Below are 21,725 nucleotides of genomic sequence, written 5' to 3'. Positions count from 1 at the left end.
ATTGTGGTGTGAACAGGGCACATAGAGAACAATTGTTTTTTGTGCCCTTGCAGAACAGGAGCATAAAAACTGACAACTCTGCACCATGGTGTGATCAAGGCCTCAACTGGAACTAAACCCTCCTATCTTTTTCAGTTATGACACCAACCATTTGATGGTTTGACAGTTTGGATGAGAGCACAACCAATGTAATGTCATGTACACATGAGCGGAATGTCCGACAGAAAAAGTCAAATGGGAGCTTTCATCGTATATTCCGATCGTGTGTATGCCCCATACGCTGACTTTTTACATCAAAAATTTTGACGGACCTAAAAAGAGAAAATTTTCTATATTTTTCCGACGGAACCAATTCCTGTCGGGAAAACTGCTCGTTTCTATGCTGTTCCGATGTACAAAAAAACTACGCATGCTCTGAAGCAAGTACGAGATGGAAGCTATTGGCTACTGGCTGTTGAACTTCCTTTTTCTAGTCCCGTGTTGTACGCCACCGCGTTCTTGACGAATTGGTGTGATTGTGTGTACACAAGACAGCTTCAGCGGAATTCCGTCGGAAAAACCTTCATGCCACATACACGACTGGACTTTCTGGCAGACTAGGCCCGACAGTCTTCCTGATGGACTTTCGGCGGAGTTCCGATGGACTTTCCGAATGAACGGACTTGGCCACAAACAATCACACCAAAGTCCGACGGATTCAAACGTGATGATGTTCGACCGGACTAGAATAAGGAAGTTCATAGCCAGTAGCCAATAGCTGCCCTAGCGCCGGTTTTCGTCCGTCGGACTAGCATACAGATGAACGGATTTCTCCATAGGAACTGGGTCCGGCGGAAAAATTTGAAACATGTTCTATTTCTAAAATCCGTCAGATTTTTGGGCAGGAGAGGTCCGATGGAGCCCATACACGATCTAAAATAAATTAGTTTAGTTAAACAAATTTAATTAAACTAATTTATGTAAATAACTAATCAAAATTAAACAAATGTTTTCATTCTGCACATGTTGAGTTGTGGGCCCATTCACTCAACCTGTGATGCAGTAACGCAGCGCGACACACAGCACTGCCTTTCTTGTGCGATGGTGTGCACAGTGCCACTCATTCTGAATGGCACCCCAATGCACCTCTGTGAAGCAAAGGTTGCAGCCTGTTTTTTAATGGACTGCCTAATGCAGTATGTATGGTGTGAATGGGCCCTAAATGAATTGCTTATATTCTGGAGTCGTTTTGAAGATTAAAGCAAACCTCATACTGGCTGTTTGGGGCATCTTCACAATTGTCCTTTAGTGGGTGTTCATTACTAGGTCTTAGTTGTCTCTTCCTCTTAATCACTGTAGTTCATTTTGCTAGGAGCAGTATGTATTTGTCCATGATGCCATTCTGGAGGCCTGCCTGTGTGGCAACACTGCCATCCCAGTGTGTGAATTCCGCTCCGTCTACTACAATATCAGTCGTCTAGACCCGCAGACCAACTGTAGTCAAATCAAAGATGAATTCCAGGTATGCCCTACATAAATCTTTGAAAATGTATGTTTAGTAAGACAAATCTTACGATTTTCTGTTTCCATAAAAATGATGTGGGGGTGGGGCGGGGGTCTAACCACAGACTGTTATGGAACTACATTTCCTGTGACCAGGGCCATCTTTAAGGCAGGGCAAAAGGGGCAGCTGCCCTGGGCCCTGTCATTGTTGTGGGGCCCAAAGCAGTTGCCTCATACTTGCCAACTATCCCAGTTTAAATTCCCTTGTCCCTTGAAGTTTTATTCTTGTGCTGTTTTCCAATATCTCAGTGTGAAGTGCTGCTACTAACGCTCCCCAGCTCTGCTCTATTGTTGTGTACAGATGACTCACCTGCAGAGCCTGTGTTTACATGTAAATAACCGGCATTCATATGTAAATAGCAGCGGCATTATTAAGTAAATAGCTGCGGCCGGTTGCATTGATATGTAATTAAAGGCATCATTCATATGAATATCATGCTCCCCTGCAGTGAGGAGATGATGTGCTGTAACCTCTAGCAACCAATCAGTGAGCAGTATTACTGTGCAGTAATCTCTAGCAGCCAATTAACAAGCAGAAATCGTTTGCTGTAACCTCTAGCAACTAATCAGTGAGCCATAATGATTACTGTGACCTCTAGCAACCAGTCAGTAAGCAGTAATGGTATGCTGATCTGATACAGTAAACTGATTTTAAGTCTAGCTGCTATTTATTGTATGTCTCAGAGCAGGTGGAGAGTGAAATTACATGGAGTGTGGGGGGGGGGGGGATCCAAGAAAATTTTTGCCCAGGGTCCAATCAATATTAAAAACAGCCCTGCCTATGACGCTCATGCACTCTGCATTATAGTTGAGCATCATGGGAAATGTAGTTCCAAAACATCTGGGGTGTCAAGGTTTGCTATCGCTGGTCTAGGGCAACCATTGACTGGCATTTAGCAGAACGGTTGATGTTTTTATGGCCTGCTTAAAGCTTAGCTCGGCTTGAAAATTTAAATAAAAAAGGAATGTAATTCCCCTTTGCATGTACCAAATGCCTTTACAAACCCAGATATTACTTAGTTAAGTAGCAGAGACATTATCACTGTGCTGTACATAGCTTGTGAGGAAAGCAGAGCTGTACGAGGGTCTCAGCAGGCCCCACCCATTACATGAGGGGGCGGAGACAAAACGACATGAGGGGGTGGAGACAAGACCAATCACCCTGCACAAGGAGAGAGAGCAGCAGTGAGCGGTCTTTATTACAGAGGAAATGTTGCACACTGGATTACAGCACAGATCTGTAAGGCATACACAAAGCACACAAAGATTCTGTAGTGCACCCTCTAAAGTGTAAAGGGATCCCCACCCTGCACAGCCAGGCACACCATATCTGCACAGCACACTTGAGTCATATAACAGTCCAGTGCTTTGTTTTATGTTTTATTGAGGATAATAAACTTGGATAGGGATTAGGGTATTGTGGGATGCCCACTTGACTTTCAGCAAAGAACTCTTCTGGGACACAACTATATACAGTCAATATATACACTTCTCCTCTGCCTCCAGCGCAACTCCTAATTGCAGCACTACAACTTTTTAGGGCCAGGTAGCAAAACACCCTTTAGAGACAGGGACCACAGACCCCTTGTTTGTGTAGCAAAGTCCTAGTGCCCAGCTGTCCTCCTGTGGCTACTGATCCCAGCACCATCTCTTTAGACACTGGAAGGAAGAGAGGAAAGATCCCTGGTGCCGCACATCCACGGAGTCCTATGGTGGTATGAGAGAGACAACCTTAGCCTGGGCTCCTGCCAGGCCACATCCCCAACGCATTTTACTCTACGCCCCCCAAAGCTTAATCATAAGGACCTCTTCGGGCACTGCCAGCCTGCCTGGCCGTAGCTGCCCCTTTCTCCAGCCCTCTTGGCTGCACTTTCACAGTCCTCTCAGGCTGACTCAGCATCCATTCCAGACTGCTCTCTCCCAGTCCTCTTAGGCTTCCTCTCAGTCCTCTCCGACTCCGACAACACTCACCAGCACATCTGGCTGTCTTCCTCCCAATGTTCTCCTGCTGTCCTCCTCCTGCTTCCATGCATCCGGTCAGGACACCTCCTTGTGTCGTGAAGAGGGTCCCTTTCGCACCAAAGTCCAGGCCTGAGGTCACCCCCCCCCAACTAGGGGCAACGCACAAGGGTAATCGACAGCTAACACTCCATTTCCATCTTCCACCCAAACTCCATTGTGCCCCAGCTGGGCTGGTTCAGAGTATTTGAGGGGGCCTGCCCTTTGCCAACCCATCTGTTGGGGATTGGTCAGGGCTCTCAGAATACTCCAGACAGCTCCTCATTTCCTCTACTCCTATTGTTCTGGAAGTTCCAGAAGTAGGGGGAGGTCTTGGGGATGCTGCCTGTGAGTCATCTATCCCTCTCTGAGTCATTCACCCGACCCAGCCAAGCCTTTCTAGCACACTAGCTAGGGGGTACAGTTCAATTAAGAATACACATGACTTTTATAAAGACCATATGTGCTTATCATTAAGTTCACATATAAAGAAATCCTTGAATTCTGAAGGAAAACCAACATTTCCAGGAGCATCGATCTCTTGGGTCCCCTACAGTGAACACTTGTGGGGGTGGGGGGAGCAGATACTCAGATGCCCCTGATGGAAGCCATTAATTATCATGCATTTATTATTGATGAAGATTAGTATAGTTACGAAACTGTCATTATACCATTATAATGTGTACAGTTTTTCAGGATATGATTTGTCTTCTGGTTCTGTGTGCCTATTTGTATGTAATAAGAGAATAGCCAGAGCAGGGACACAATTCTAAATGAGGCCAAAACAGTTTGAAATCCTAAAATGGGTGAAAGGCAGAGTTCAGCCATTGGGTCAGGCATACTTCAGGAGACAAATTAACACTTTACCTAGACCTTAATAAATAAATGTGACCTAAGAAAAATTTGCCTTACGCTCCAAGGTAAAGCGAGAAGAAACAAGGACACTGCAAAACAAGATAAAAAAACAACAACAATGTACAGTCAAGTGGTAGTATTATGATTTGCAAATGTAGTTTTCTTTTGTTTTTTGGGTTTTGTTTCATTGTTTTTTAAGTAAAGTTCTACTTTAATTTTCCAGACCCTGAACATTGTGACCCCACGAGCAAGGCCGGAAGATTGCAGTATAGGGCTTCTACCCCGCAACCATGACAAGAATCGGGCTCTAGATGTCCTACCTCTGGATCGGTGCCTTCCCTTCCTCATTTCACTTGACGGAGAGACAAGCAACTACATCAATGCTACACTCATGGATGTAAGTAGAATATATATATATATATATATATATATATATATATATATATTATTATTATTATTCAGGATTTATATAGCGCCAACAGTTTGCGCAGCGCTTTACAATATGAGGGCAGACAGTACACTTACAATACAATTCAATACAGGAGGGATCAGAGGGCCCTGCTCGTTAGAGCTTACAATCTAGAATATATATTTTTATATATATATATATATATATATATATATATATATATATATATACTGTATGCACAGCATTTTTCTAGGTAAATTTATTTCATGTTGGTAACAACCCATGCAATCCAGAAATACAAAGAAACCCCAAAAAATAAGTTCAGAAATTAAACTGTTACCCTAGGAAAAAAACTGGATCCTGTTCCCTTAATGTGGAGTTCCACCCAAAAATGAAACTTCCACAGTGAAAGTGACCCCCTGACATGCCACATTTGGCATGCCATTTTTTTGGGGAGAGGAGCGGATACCTCATCCAGCTCCCACTTCCTCCCGGGGCTCCGCTGAGCCGGAAGGAAGTTCACCTCTCCCTACGTGTAATCTACGTGTAATCTTCTGGCTCATGCATGCGGTGTGCATGTCTGGCTGTGAAGCCACAGCCAGGCGCCCACAGTCATAATGCTATTGCCAAGGCGAGGAGGGGGAGAGAAGCGGGGCTTTGTTTGCCTGTATTGCTGGACCTTAGGACAGGTGAGTGTCCAATTATTAAACATCAGCAGCTACACTTTTTGCAGCTGCTGACTTTTATATGGGTGGAATTCCACTTTAAAGCATATTATGCAGCACAGTGCTTGTGTTGTGTAATTTGGCCCCCTGTATCACCTTAAATACTTGGCTGATCCTGCCTGGCTATGCCCTCCCGTCTGTAAACTGACCACAGTAAATCATGGCTGCTGAGCCCTGACACCGTGGTCAGTTTACGTGCTTCCATCATCTACTGCTCTCTGCAGCTCTCCTCTGTCCTCCTCCCCTCCCTGCCTATCAGTTTTCACTATCGCCGCTCTGCTCCCCTCCCTGCTGCTACAAAACGATGTAATCTTTATACTATTCCCATTGTTAGATAATAACCTGTGTCCTAGTGCCTGTGCTTATAAAAAGCCTCCTGGAGCTCACGTGACTCCCGACTCTCTCCTTCTCCCCTCCCTGGCTGATATTTTCAGCCTCATCTGCTGGAGCTGGCAGGTGGGGAGAGGAGAGACCCGGGAGTCATGTGAAATCAGGTAGAAATATGATTTTTTTTTTTTCATGGAGCACAGGCAATAGGGCACAGGTTGTTCTCTAACAATGGGGATGGTATAAAGATCACATAGGGGCTTAACAACCACTTTAAGTTCTTTGTAATAAAATGGAATGACACAGGGAAACAGTATTGAACACATGAAGAAAGAGAGGTCCAAAGAGGCATGCCAAGACACCAGCTGAAATCTACCAGTAATTAGAAAGCAATCCTGCCCCTTTTCAGTGCAAATTAATATCAGCTGGTTAAGTCTTAGCTGATGGCCTTTAAAAAGGTGTCTCATTACCAAGGTGTCACACAAGAAACATCTCATGATGGGTAAAAGCAAAGCGCTCTCTCAAGACCTTTGCAACCTTATTGTTGCAGAACATACTGATGGCATTGGTTACAGAAAGATTTCTAAACTTCGGAATGTTCCAGTGAGCACTGTTGGGGCCATAATCCAGAAGTGGAAAGAATATCATGTCATCATAAAACGGCCATGACCAGGTGCTCCTCACAAAATTTCTGACAGTGAAAAGAATTATCAGAAGTGTTATCCAAGAGCCAAGGCCCATTTGTGGAGAGATTCATAAAGACCTTGAATTAGCAGGTGCAATTGTTTCAAAGAAAACAATAAGTAATGCACTCAACCGCCATTGTCTATATGTATGCTCACCATGCAAGACTCCATTGCTGAAGAAAAAGCATGTTGAAGCTTGTTTAAAGTTTGCTGCACAACATTTAGACAAGCCTGTGAAATACTGGGAGAATATAGTCTGGTCAGATGAGATCAAAATTGAACGCCATTATACACACCATGTTTGGAAGGCAAATGGCACTGCACATGACCCCCAAAACACCCCCCATACCAACAGTGAAGTTTGGAGGTGGGAACATCATGGCGTGGGGCTGCTTTTCAGCATACGGTAGTGGCAAACTTAATTTAATTGAAGGAAGGATGAATGGAAAAATGTACCAAGACATTCTTGATAAAAATCTGCTGCCATCTACCAGGATGATGAAGATGAAACAAGGGTGGACATTTCAGCAAGGCAATGATCCCAAACACAAAGACAAGGAAACTCTCAATTGGTTTCAAAGAAAATAAGGCTGTTAGATTGATCAGAGTTCATAGAAGAGGCTCATGGAACCTTCAAGATTTGAGGACTGTTTTTGTGGAAGAATGGGCCAAAAACATACCCGAGTGATGCATGCTACTAGGTTCTCCATACAGGAGGCGACTTGAAGCCGTCATTACCAGTAAAGGATTTTGTACGAAGTATTAAATATATTTCAGTTACCATGTTCAATACTTTTTCCCTGTGTCATTCCATTTTATTACACATAACTTCATTTATGAACTTATTTGTTTTGGTTTCTTTGTATGTATGGATTGCATGGGTTGTTACTGACGTGGTGAAAATATCATGTCATTAGCACCTTTAGAAATATATTTACCTAGAAAATGGCGACGTGTTCAATACTTATTTTACCCACTGTATGTATATATATATATATATATCTATATCTATCTATCTATCTATCTATATATATATATATATATATATATATGTATCTATATATATATATACAGTGGTGTGAAAAAGTGTTTGCCCCCTTCCTCATTTCCTGTTCCTTTGCATGTTTGTCACACTTAAGTGTTTTGGAACATCAAACCAATTTAAACAATAGTCAAGGACAACACAAGTAAACACAAAATGCAATTTGTAAATGAAGGTGTTTATTATTAAAGGTGAAAAAAAATCCAAACCATCATGGCCCTGTGTGAAAAAGTGATTGCCCCCTAAACCTAATAACTGGTTGGGCCACCCTTAGCAGCAACAACTGCAACCCAGCGTTTGCGATAACGTGCAATGAGGCTTTTACAGCGTCCTGGAGGAATTTTGGCCCACTCCTCTTTGCAGAATTGTCCTAATTCAGTTACATTAGAGGGTTTTCGAGCATGAACGGCCTTTTTAAGGTCATACCACAACATCTCAATAGGATTCAGGTCAGGACTTTGGCTAGGCCACTCCAAAGTCTTCATTTTGTTTTTCTTCAGCCATTCGGTGGTGGACTTGCTGGTGTGTTTAGGATCATTGTCCTGCTGCAGAACCCAAGTTCGTTTCAGCTTGAGTACATGAACAGATGGTCGGACATTCTCCTTCAGGATCTCTTGGTAGACAGCAGAATTCAAAGTTCCTTTTATCACGGCAAGTCTTCCAGGTCCTGAAGCAGAAAAACAGCCCCAGACCATCACACTACCACCACCATATTTTACTGTTGGTATAATGTTCTTTTTATGAAATGCAGGGTTCCTTCTACGCCAGATATACTTGGACACACACCTTCCAAAGAGTTCCACTTTTGTCTCATCGGTCCACAGAATGTTGTCCCAAAAGTCTTGGGGATCATCAAGATGTGTTGTGGAGAAATTGAGACGAGCTTTGATGTTCTTTTTGCTCAGCAGTGGTTTTCTCCTTGGAACTCTGCCATGCAGGCCATTTTTGCCCAGTCTTTTCCTGATGGTGGAGGCATGAACGCTGACCTTAACTGAGGCAAGTGAGGCCTGCAGTTCCTTGGACTTTGTTGTGGGGTCTTTTGTGACCTCTTGGATGAGTCGTCGCTGTGCTCTTGGGGTAACTTTGGGCGGCCAGCCACTCCTGGGAAGGTTCACCACTGTTCCATGTCTTCGCCAATTGTGGATAATGGCTCTCACTGTGGTTCGCTGGATTCCCAAAGCTTTGGAAATGGCTTTATAACCCTTTCCAGACTGATAGATCTCAATTACTTTCTTTCTCAATTGTTCCTGAATTTCTTTGGGTCTCGGCATGATGTGTAGCTTTTAAGGATCTTCTGGTGGACCTTACTGTGTCAAGCAGCTCCTATTTAAGTGATGCCTTGATTGTGAACAGGTGTGGCAATAATCAGGCCTGGGTGTGGCTAGAGAAATTGAACTCAGGTGTGGACAACCACAGTTATAGTATGTTTTAACAAGGGGGGGCAATCACTTTTTCACACAGGGCCATGATGGTTTGGATTTTTTTTCACCTTTAATAATAAACACCTTCATTTACAAATTGCATTTTGTGTTTACTTGTGTTGTCCTTGACTATTGTTTAAATTGGTTTGATGTTCCGAAACACTTAAGTGTGACAAACATGCAAAGGAACAGGAAATGAGGAAGGGGGCAAACACTTTTTCACACCACTGTATATTTATATACATATATTAATAATAATTGCTAGAAATAACCATTATATCAGTGTAGGTATATATTAGAAACTATGCATTACTGTCTGTCACTTGACACAGTCTGATCCGTCACAGGAATCGTCCTGATTGTCACACTCCGGGGGTCGGCCCTGATCTCTCAGCTTGTGTCAGAGATCTGACAGCTCCGCGCTGCAAAGGGAATATTTTCCAGATAATCCTGTCTCACACGCAAGACTGACAGATTATGTGATCTGATGCAGCAGAATAAACTGTGCATTAGCCACTCTGCAGTATAAACTCTCTAATGTTGTCGGCTGTCAGCAGCTCTGTGATGATACTGCGACACACAAAGTCGTTGCTCCATACTGTAGACCGTCATAGAAAATGATAAATATAACATATTTCCTCCATGAAATGCTGCATGCTGGGGAACCTTTTCTTGTTTTTCACATTTCTTGGAGATCCCAGGATCGGTCTTCTGACAACCTGTTTGGTTTTTCCAGAGCCATAAAAAGCCGGCAGCGTTCTTGGTCACACAACACCCATTACCCAACACTGTGCCAGATTTCTGGAGGATGGTCTTCGACTATAACTGCACTTCAATCGTTATGCTGAATGAAATGGATGCTGCTCAGGTAAAATCTTCAGCTAATCAACTTTATTCTATCATCAAAGACCCTTGGGGTCTTTTAAATATACCATTAAGGGTTTTTTTTTATATGTCATTGACGATTTGAAAAAAAAAATTACCTGTCATGTCTTCCAGAAATCCAGGGCTGTCCTATTGGCTCTACAGTGTCATCTCAAACCACGTGAATGGGAAGTGAATTAGGACTACAGAGAATCTCCCCACTATGTTAGAGAAGAGCGGGGATGGTCTGCAGTTCTAACACACTTCCTTTACTATAGTGCCAATACTGCTCCTTCCATAGATACAGTACAGTGAGTTTTGTCACCAAAGCACAGAAAGGTTTTGATTTACTAAAATTGGATCATGCAAAATCTGGTGCAGCTCTGCATAGAAACCAATCGGCTTTCAGTTTTTTCTCAAACCTTAATTGAACAAGTTAAAGTTAGAAGCTGATTGGTTACCATGCACAGCTGCACCAGATTTTACGCTCTCCAGTTTTAGTTAACCACTACAATACAGGGCACTTTCACCCCCTTCCTTCCCAGCCCAATTTTCAGCTTTCAGCGCTCTAGCGCTTTCAGTGACAATTGCGCGGTCATGCTACACTGTACCCAAATGAAATTGTTATCATTTTGTTCGCACAAATAGAGCTTTATTTTGGTGTTATTTATTCACGACTCCGTTTTTTTTTTTTTGCGATATAAGCGCAAAAAAAGCGGAAATTTGGGAAAAAAACAATATTTTCTTTTTTCTATTTGAAAAGAAATCCAATAAAATCAAATTTTGTCATAAATTTAAGCCAAAATGTATTCTGCTACATGTTTTTGGTAAAAAAAATTCCGTTAAGTGTATAATAATTGGTTTGTGTGATCACGGACATATGTACGCAAATGATCATGTACATATGTGTGCAGGTGATCACGTACATATGTGTGCAGATAATCATTGGGACATGTGATTTTAGTGGGACATATGTGGGGGACATGTTTTTATTATTAGGGACATGTGTTTTTATTATTTGGGGACATGTATGTTTTGGGGACATGTGTGTTTTGGGGACATATGTGGGGACTGTGTTTTCACTGTGTGGTGTGTTGTGTGTTTACACTACACTGATGATCAGTGAGTAAAAAGCTGTGAAAAGCAGCCCATACTCACTGATCATCAGCCGGCTGCAGCGTTCTGCTCTCCTCTTCTCAGCGGTGACTTCCGTGTGAGGAGAGGAGAGCCGATTGCCTAGCAACCGGCTGTTTGTTTACATCACATGACGGCCGTGATTGGACACGGCCGTCATGTGATCAGGAGGGCCAATCACAGAGCCCTCCTGCCGATCTGAGATGTGCCGTGTCCGGGTGACACGAGCACATCGGGATCGCGCCGCTGCGCGGGCGCGCGCGCGCGCGATCCCGCTGCTCCTGAATGACGTTCCCGAACGTCCTATCAGGAGCAGGCGGCTCCCACCCGGCCGTATATATACATTGGCCGGGTGGGAAGTGGTTAATCAACCCCAAAGTGTTTTACTGGTAGGCCCATCAGAACGTAAATAACCTGAAACCAATCAACACAATCCACGTGTATAAAATTATTATCAAATCATACAAAGATAAAAAAAAGAAGTAGCTGCTATCACTAAAAGTGCTTTCACTCCACTTAAAGACGATAATAAGAAACAAAAAAACTGTGCTGCGCTACTAAATATCCTGCAATGTGTATCACAAAAAATGTAATTGTAATCAAGTGCTTAAACTAATCACAATCCTCGAAAATAATGGAGTACTGGATATGGGATTTTAAAGGTACATATCTTAAATATACACTACAATATATTGTTATAAAAGTCAGAAAAATCTTTTTATTTATACAAAACAAACAGATAAAAAAGGTGGATACAGACATATGTTGAGAGTCATAGGTATATACACAAAATCCCTATTAGCGACACCGTTAATACTGGAATCACACACTTGAAATACTACGTCCAAAAGCTTCTACATGTTTCGCCGAAAGCAGCTTCAACAGGAAAAATGGGCGAAGTTGTTCAAAAATGTATTTTTAAGAAAGATATTTATATATATATTCAACCTTAGGTGTATAGAAGAAAGAAAAGAAATACAAATGAGTAAAAAACATATAAACAAAGACAACACTAAACCAGTCAGAGATGGAAACATGGAACCCCATCGGGAACACCCACAATGGATGTAATCCAAAGACTACCTAAACCCTGCACTATCCCACCCCCAACCCCCCACCCCCAAAAAATATCACAATCCTCATCAACATGCTCCTAAAAATAGCATTAAATTAAAGAGTTCATGAATGTATTAAAGTCCATAAAAATAGTGACAAGTGACTGTTTTAGATCCACAAAAAAATCGATTCACCAAAAAGTGCAAAATGATTCCAAAAGTGCTTGTGCTCACCTCCACCAGTATCATAGGCTGCTCCTCTCACATTTTGACTCCTGTTTCATCAGTGAAATCAGCAGTTTGCCCTCCGGAGAGGACAATTATATCTGACGTGTTGCTTGCGCTTTAAATCTGCCGTCTTCAGTAGGCTCAGGAGAATCCCGATACCTCTCATCCAGTGGAAGATATATGTGGAAAGAGAATGGCAGAATCTAGTGTTCGCTGTATGTAAAACATTTATTTCCCATATCAAATAGGTAAAACACTCACAAGTGGCACTTCAAGCCATGCTAGCTGATTAAGTATAAAAACACTGGTTTCACAAGATGGCCACAATGTGACGTCAGTACATAGGCTCCACCCCTATACGCGTTATGTCAACGCATAGACTTCTTCAGTAGGGGTGGGGCTAAGACAACATTCACTGCTTAAATACTCCCTTTCATCCCTGTCTCCAACTGGTGGCTAATTAGCCACTCCTAGCCTTACCCAAACGGGAAGTTGCGTGCACAGGGCAAGTAAAGGAAATGAATGCCGCCACTCCTTCTAAGGACTGGTAAGCTGCCGTATGTTGCATTTTGTTTTTGGGTTAGATATACTTCGGGGGTTATTTACGAAAGGCAAATCATAGGCATAGGCAAAAAGGACATTTACCCCATTCCTACTCGAAATGGCACTCTTGGGACCAAAGATTGGGTTGTGAGGCTTAAAAGGAGCCTATATGTCAGTCAACGATGGTCTAGAAAACCCAAAGAACCCTTTTTTTTAATGAGCGGACTACTTAATAACTATCCTGAATTCAAATAAAGACACAAGATATAAATCTAATCCCAAATCCACCTATAACCACTTAGCCTATATTAACTAAGATGGGTTTACTTCCTCTTTGTCTCCCTGCAAAGGTAAAGCATAATGTAGCCCATTATGTGTCACTTACCTGACACAGAAGCCAGCGATGTCACCGCTGTCCCCTGTAGTCCGGAGCATCCATCTTCTTCTGGGTATCGCTGCTCCGGCCACTCACAGTGCAGAAGCAGCGATGACGTCACTCCCGGGCATGCGGTGCTAACGGCGATAATGCGCCTGCATACCGCTGTCTACGGCACATGCGCCGTAGATAGCTTTCACTGTTTTTTACTAAATCTCTCCTAAACTGTGTAGGCTTAGGAGATATTTCTTGGACCTACAGGTAAGCCTTAATGGCTTACCTGTAGGTCAAAGTGGTTTGTAAGGGTTTACAATCACTTTAACCCCCCTGACGGTCTTCCCGAGTCTGGCTCGGGGTGGAATTTTTATACTAAAGGCGGTAACCCCGAGCCAGACTCGGGACTGCATCGCTGGATCCAGGAGGAGGTTTACTTACCTTCTCCCTCGGATCCAGCGTTGTCTCCCCGCTGTACGAGCGAGCCGTGTCTCGCTCGATCTATCACATCGCCGATCTCCGTTCCCTGTGAGCGTTGCGACCCACGGGGACGGAGATCGGCGCCAAATTCAAAAAGTGAAATACACACATTACATACAGTATAATGTAATCTTACAGATTACATTGCTGTATGTACATATTTCACATCCCCTTTGCCCCTAGTGGTCTGCCCAGTGTCCTGCATGCAGTTTTATATTATAAAAACTGTTCTTTATGCCTGGAAACTGGAGATTGTCCATAGTAACCAAAACTGTCCCTTTACATCAAAAATGATTTTAGACCAGCTAGAAAACAGTGATAATAAATTGGAATCACTTGCAGAATTGAGCGATAGCGATTTGTGGGGAGATCCGTCATCAAATACTGAAAAGTAATGACAGTGTCAATTCTGCAACTGAGCAAATTTCAGTGTTTTTGATTTGATTACATTATTGAATAATTTTTATTATTGTTATATTATTATTTGGTACAATTATTTATAATTATTTATTATATTATAATTTATGATTTCATTTTTCAAACTTTATTATACCGGGGATGTCTGCTAGACTCTGGTTTTGACAGATTTAAGAGAGTTATTCCTAAGAATTACAGGACTACAATATAAAACGCCAAATTTTCATGCAAAATAATGGTACCGCTTTTAGCATCTAAAATCCGAAATAATCGTACCGCCAGGGAGGTTAACTGTAACTTAATCTATTTTTACAACTCCCTTCCCACCACTGCTATCTTATGATCTGTTAACACAACTCTGGGATCTCACCATCTTCTGGTCTTAGAGCAAAAACTAGAAAAAGAGGGGGTACATATGCAATAAAGAAGATTGATGGTTAAGCAATACTAGACAATTAGTGGATCAGTTTAAACATAGCTGATATTTAAAAACCATCTCGACTTTTCTGACAACTATGCTATAAGACAAGGAAGGTAAAAGATCAAAGTAGTCAAGGGTATTATAAGAGTATTATAACAGACTGTCTTTCATAGGTTGGGTACAGAACATCTGTGTATAATTTACTAATGGCAATAAAGTACAAAATAGAACAAGTCAATCACAAGCTCCATAGTGATACCATCCCTAACTATCTCCAACTGCCACCAGTGGGATAATTGTATTCACCGTTATAACAGTACCTGTTCATGCCATCTGGCATCTTAAAAAAAGTACTTCAGACAGGTATAACTATAGGTGCAAGAAATTCTTCACGGGTTCCATTGCACCCTACAGCAATTGTCTGAGCTGTTATGGTATTAATTGCAGTTCATGGGAATTTCCCATTGGCCTAATGCTCTGTTTTACTAACTCAAATGTACAAAAAGGTTGGGCTGGACTTCAAAGTATAACATATTAGCAAGCAGTAAATTAACTTTAAAAAAGGTCTTCACTGACCTCTGTAGCTGCAGGCACTGTGGAGACCTACGACCTTTAAAGTTTACAGCAGGAGCACTTTCACTTTCATTTCAGTAGGGTACCTCCCCCCTTCCAGAGAGCCCACCAGCCTTCTAATTTATAATGTAACCGGTTCAAAGGAAGGATTAACATGATCAACTTCAGTGCTTGCATGCAGTGTTTGCTAAACCACTGAAATGAAAGTGCGTTCTTGTTGTAAACGTTAAAATTGGACTGTGCATACACTGAGCACCTAAAAGTCAATTAATATTCTCAGCACATGCTGATAACTGCTCCCTCTTTTTAGCAAAAGGCAAAAAGAGGATAAACATATTTGCCAGCAAATTCTTGCCAATTTCTCCAATATGAAAATCCCCTGATACTACATTAAGAGGTTCCCTTCAACAAAGACAAAGAATAAGGCTAGAACTGGCATTTTAAACACAAAAAAAGTGATTGAGGTTTGACAGGTTTTCTTTAAGAAGTCCTCTAGTTAATATTTCCATTCTTCTGCAGGTTCTTAAGTAGTGCGGCTATTCTTCCTGCGTGCCGGTGGGGGACTTATTTCCCTCTTGCTGAACAGCTGCCCGTCCCACATCTTTGCATGTCATTTCATCAAACTGTTATTTCTCTCTCCATGTGATTATAGCACTCGGCATGTTGGTCTGTTTCTATGATTGCTGATTATATCCCCTGCATCTTATTATTATTCCTATTCCTTTGTTATTCCATCAGTGTTTTTGTTTCACCCAGCGTGTAGTTATATTGCGCTGCACGATCTTGCTCAGCTATGCATGTATATTGATATTATTGAAGTGCCATGTTCCTTTTCTAGCTGTGTCTACAGTACTGGCCGGAAAAGACATCCTGTTGTTATGGGCCAGTCCAGGTGGAGTTTGTATCGGCTGATATTGACGAGGACACCATTAGCCGAATATTCCGTATCTGTAACATGGCACGGGTAAGAAAGCTATAAGTCGCAGAAATGGAGGCAGGTATCTGTAAAAGTTGGTTTTCTGAATGTTTCTATGTTTCAGCCTCAAGACGGGTATCGTATTGTACAACACCTCCAGTACATTGGGTGGCCGGCCTATAGGGAAACCCCTCCTTCTAAGCGCTCCATATTGAAGGTTGTGCAGAGGCTGGAGAAGTGGCAAGAGCAGTATGATGGCAGAGAAGGCAGGACCGTTGTCCACTGCTTGTAAGTATAATAGATGTCAGGCCCAGACCAATGGGAAAGCTTGAAACATTTGGCCTGGGAGGCAGACACAACCAAGTGCCATGCTTCCACAGTGAATGTGGGCATGGTGAGAGATGGCTATTCCTAAAGGATATGGTTTATTGTCACAAAACTTTTCACATCTTCCAGCATCGGCTTCCTTTGTGGCTCTCTGGTCTTCAGTCACATGACACACCACACTAAATGAGTAACAGATATCTATGTAATGCCCAGCATGTATCACTGTTGTTGTAATGGTGAAGTATAAGCCTTCAACCCAAAATATCTGACTGGTTGTAAGGTGCACCCCTCTGGTTCTACTCGAGCTGGACTTTAGCGGTCACTGGAAAGCCCTTTCAATCGATTGGGTAAATCAAGACAACCATGCACAATTGAATGGGTTATCATGAATACGATTTTTTATTTCCTGTATACAGAATTTAAACATTTCAGACTTTGCACAAAGACAGAGGGAGGGCCCCTTTGTCAGCCAATCAAATTACACATGACACAATGGGTTAGGCCTTTTTAGCAACCAATCACATACATCCACATCTATGTTCGTCATACAATAAGCGGAATTTTTTAGGGGATTTCTGATTATAAAAAGTCCATATATATATATATATATATATATATATATATATATATATATATATATATATATGTTTTCATGACCTTAAGCTGTTATCATTTTTGGAACAGAAAAACCGCAGGCCAATGTTCCACTACGCCCTAAAATGTTCTAAGTATGCAAAACTAAAATGTCAGCTGCGACCGCAAGCGCGTCCTGTTTTCCGCAAATGTGCACCTCAGAAGAAACTTGCAAAGCACTGCATGTGAAGCTGTTTCCGATAACCTTTTACAAATATCTGTATATCAGATATTTATATATATATATATCTCTATGCAGTTTCTAGTGTGATAAGAAGAGTATAAACTTAAAGGGTGACTCTCCCTATTCTTACACTGGTAATAGCCTGGGAGGCAACTGGCTCCTAGCTCAATTCTCTCTACCTTAGAGGGGAAGTCTGGCAGGGTCTACCTTGTCTGGCCATGTTCTGGGAAGGCAGAGAATTTGCAGTGTCTGTGCCCTCTAGGAGTTGGTCGCTCTAGGGTTGCTCTTAGTATCACATTAGCTTAGGAACACCATTGTGAGAATGAGCACATGGTCACGGCACTAATGCTTTTTCTGTGCTATCTCTCTTTGGGCTAGGCCTTTTGGCTAAGTCAGGCGCAATTATGGATACCAGGCCTCAAGGCTTAACATCGGCACTATTTGTCTAATTTATTTTAATCGTCACATTTTGTCCCTTTGTACTTTTGTCTGTGTTTCTTTTCTCACAAAATTGGGAGGATTTGGGTCATCAGGTCTACCGTGAAGTCTAGGGGGAGGATACGTGGCCATCAGGTTTCTTCCTCCCCTGCACGCGTGCGTGTGGGTATCCTCTATCCTCTATCCTAGTACTTGTTGGTCAGCTTTGGCTGACGATGAGGAGAGAGGTCTGCCAGTCCTTTTGATTAGGTGAACCAAGTTGTGTCTTGCCTCTGTCAGGAGTCTTGTACTCCTGGGGGTCAGGGTAAGGTCTTACGCCTTTGGGGGATGGACACAATACACACCCTTAAGTGCACTTTTTTTTATATACCTCTTCCACCATAGAAGAAAAAATACATAAAACTTCATTACATGCCAGAACAGAAGTTTACATTCATGTGGGTTTCCATATGGAACTTTATATCGGTCAGCTTGTGACTTTAGCATTTATGTACCTGTATATTGGGGGCTCCTGGTGCCATTCACTGTGGCTTTATGCCTCAAAGTACCAGTTTAAAGCCCTGTTGTTTTTCTTCACGGTCAGCATTCAGATATAGGTCTGTCCTGAAAAGTGACTCCCAGAGCCTGAATTGGGTTGCACATGTAATAAAGTCTATCATCTCACCAGCACAAAGAGGTGAAAGCCCAAAATCTATTATAATTACTTGGAAGATTAAACATAGATATTGCCTAGGAGCAAATAGGCAGCAGCACTTGGACATTTTCTATATTTCATCTTTTAAATAATCCATTGTGATGATTGTGTCATTTTGAGTCCTCCTGATAATTTGTAATATCTTTAACCTTGAAAGAGGAGGGATTTTGTGTACCCCAAAACGCGTTGACTACTTTATAGTGTCTGGTTGTAAATGAACACCTTTATTAAAGTACTCTGGACTCTTGCCAATATGTGCTGGTGTTCTCTGGGCTTTTTACATGTAGATTTCAACTCTAATGCCGCGTACACACGATCGGAATTCCAGACAGAAAAAGACAGATGAGAGCTTTTCATCGGAAAATGCGACCGTGTGTGTGCTCCATCGGAATTTAGCTGTCCGAATTTCCGCCAGCAAAAAATTGATAGCATGTTCTCAATTTTCCCAACGGAAAAACTTTCTATCGGTAATTCCGATCGTGTGTGTGCAATTCCGACACGCCAAAAATCACGCATGCTCAGATTCAACTACGAGACAGAAGCTATTGGCTACTGGCTATTGAACTTCCTTTTTCTGAGGTTCAAACACTACTTTCGGGGGGTGTGATAGCGTCATGACGTAGGGGGTGTGGCCTTGTAGCTCGTTCCTCCGTGTCCTCCCCGCTCTCCCTCACCTCACGCCGCATGGAGCGCGGCGCACTGCTCAGGCGCTTGGGTCTTACGGACGGACCGGACTGCTGATACCGTTGATACGGTCTCCGGAGGGGGTACTGTCTGGATGGAGAAAACGAGCGGACCGGAAAGCAGACACAGGCGCCGGGGTCATACCGGGATGACGAAGTAGGACACCACCGTTCTCCGTCTGCTGCTAACTCTGCATAAGCCGGCTAAATGATCCGTACTCCAACATCCTCGTTGACCCTCGCTTCCCCAAGCAGCGCTGTAACGAAAGAGAGCCTCTGGAAGATAATGCTGATGGCGGGACGCTGGGACTGACTCTGCAGGGCTGCACCAGGGAGGTGGTAAGCTTATCAGCCTGTGAGGGCTAAGTCAGTTATATAGTATCCTTGCTTGGTGGTATCTGTAAGGGGAGCTTGGTGGCAGTGACAGGTGGAGGAAGACCTGCGACTGGAGAGTGCCCCAGGAAATACAGCAACCCCCTATAGACACACTGGAAGAAGGGTATTAGTATCCTAGATGGAAACAATGTTGAAGATTATTTAAAGGCCAAGATATCTCTATACTGTTGAAGTTTTTATATTGTTGAAGTCTTGACATTGCATATGTGCAGCGGAGCCCCCTTAGAGTAAACAGCGGGGAACTTATGGTGAACACCGTCTTATATTTATCTTGAGATGAAATAATAGACTTTGAAGGAGAACAACAGTGACTGGTATTACCTTATGCGAATCTGCTGGATCAGCGGATCAGCGGTCTAATAATATTGGAGATTTTTCTATGACTGGCACCCTGAAAATAATACCTCTTATGGTGCCTGGGGTGTCTGGGTGCCTGGGTGGGGAGTGTGGTAACAGAGACAGGGGGTAGATACCCTGGGAGTGGGAGTGGGGAATTCCACGGTGAAAGTAAAGATCTGATAGTGACTCCCCATAGGGTACCCCGGAAGAGAGGTATTTGTATCTGGACTGGATATGGGAATTATAATGAAGTATTCAAGTATCAAGATGTTCCTGTATTACTGAAGTCCCTGTATTGCTGTGGCCCTTATTGTATATGTTTTCTTATGGATCAAGGTGGGGTCTAAACTTAAAGGGCCCACAGTGAACATTGTTTTACGCTTACTCTGAAGGAGAATAATGGGTAATGAGAATGTTTAATTCCACTATCTGGATCGGCGGTGAAGTTACACTGGAGACTGCGAGATAGTATCTTGAAAGCAAAATTTCTTATGGTGCTAAACAAAAACGCATCAAGTGCTCCTGACCCTTTCTCGGAGCAGGTGGATAGAAGAAGTTTATCTACACACTTTCCCTGGACTTATACTTGATAATATATTGGTTAAGGGTATTGTTCCTCCCCCCTCTTTTTTATTTTTTATTTTTTTTTTTATCATGAAGGGGAAATCAAGTAAAACAAAATCGACTACCCCAGTCTCAAGCCCGGTAGGGATTCAAAGATATATGGCGGCAAATTCTACTATAAGAGAAGAGGAGAGCGGAAGCCCTAGAGTGGAGAAATCCACACGGGCAGGAGCTAGTAGACAGAGAGGGGGGGAAAGCAGAATAGAGAGGAGTATCCCCACAAATTTAGCTGAGACCCAGAAAAATGGAAGGGCTATACAGAGGGCGGTGGGTAGACAGGAAGAGGTGCAGGAGGAGGAGAGGCAGGGTGTAGAGGGAGGAGGGATACCCTTGGGGGATCACGGTCGGTCGCCTCCCCTAGTACAAACCTCACATTTAAAAGAGATGCTTGGGGAGATGTTTACAAAAATGGAATCCTCCCTTAAAATAGAAATTGCCACAATAAGGGTAGATATCGGGCAAGTATTGGGGAGAGTAGAGGAAATAGAAAACAGAGTAGAGACCCATGAGCAGACAATAGAAGAAATTCGGGAGCAGGTCACAGCATTACGGAAGGGAAACAGGGCATTAATGCATAAATTAGAAGACCAGGAAAATCGCAGTAGGAAAAGGAACTTACGGATAAAAGGCCTCCCTGAGGCCCACAACAGCTTAACACTTAAAGAAGTGGCCCAACAAATATTCAACCCACTTTTAGATAGAGAAATCTCAGAACCTTTAAGAATAGATAGAATCCATAGGATAACACGATTCTCAGGAATGAGGTCAGAATCTCCGCGAGACGTATTAGTGAGGTTTCATTATGTGGAGGAAAAGATTCAAGTGATGGGTAAGATTAGAACTAATCCAGGGCTGTCGTATGGGGGTCTAGAACTGCAGATCTATTCGGATTTGACGCCAGAGACCCTAAGAAGAAGGAGACGACTTAAACCGCTCACGGAAATGCTGGTGGCAGCAAATATCCCTTATCAATGGGGATTTCCATCATGTTTAATCGGAAGGAAGGAGGGACGGTCTGCGGTGCTCCGTTTTCCCGAAGATTTACAGGATTTCTGTGAGCGGTTGGGTTTAAATCCTCCCCCGCAGTTAGAATGGGAAAAGGATGAGGAGGTAGGGTCGATAGGGGAAAATACTAAAAATAGGAGGACTCAGGAGCCTTGGACCAAGCAGAGAGGAAGAGGGTCAACTGGCGGTGAGGGGGTATAGTGGGGGATGGGGGGGGTGAGCGAGGCGGGGTCTCCCATGGTTGTGGGCTTGAATGAACCCTAGGGAAGCTATGGAGGTGGGCCGACCAGGTGCGGAGGCCGTCCAGAACCATAGTAATAACGGGAAAAGGGCTGTCTTACCCAATCCCTTGAGATGTTCCGTTATAAGACAGGGGGGGGTGGGGGGAGGGAGGGG

General features: G+C 43.0%; 1 protein-coding gene across 13 annotated transcripts in view; it reads left to right on the top strand.

Moving 5' to 3' along the window:
• PTPRT (protein tyrosine phosphatase receptor type T) overlaps nt 1–21,725 on the top strand; it is a 654,130-nt gene that overhangs the window by 611,402 nt on the left and 21,003 nt on the right. For 12 of the 13 annotated variants that reach the window (XM_077459105.1, XM_077459107.1, XM_077459098.1 and 9 more), the window contains 5 exons: nt 1,352–1,501; nt 4,619–4,792; nt 9,742–9,873; nt 15,929–16,054; nt 16,131–16,294. In XM_077459105.1, the coding sequence (XP_077315231.1) occupies nt 1,352–1,501; nt 4,619–4,792; nt 9,742–9,873; nt 15,929–16,054; nt 16,131–16,294 (746 nt within the window). The remainder of the gene's footprint in view (nt 1–1,351; nt 1,502–4,618; nt 4,793–9,741; nt 9,874–15,928; nt 16,055–16,130; nt 16,295–21,725) is intronic. The other variant, XM_077459099.1, reaches the window with a different exon arrangement.

This window comes from Lithobates pipiens, unplaced genomic scaffold, assembly GCF_037356315.1.
Source record: "Lithobates pipiens isolate NorthernLeopardFrog02 unplaced genomic scaffold, aLitPip1_a1.2 Scaffold_28, whole genome shotgun sequence".
In the NCBI taxonomy this organism is placed as follows: Eukaryota; Metazoa; Chordata; class Amphibia; order Anura; family Ranidae; genus Lithobates; species Lithobates pipiens.
The sequence above is the reverse complement of the archived record's forward strand: the minus strand, read 5'-3'. Positions and strand labels throughout refer to the sequence as shown.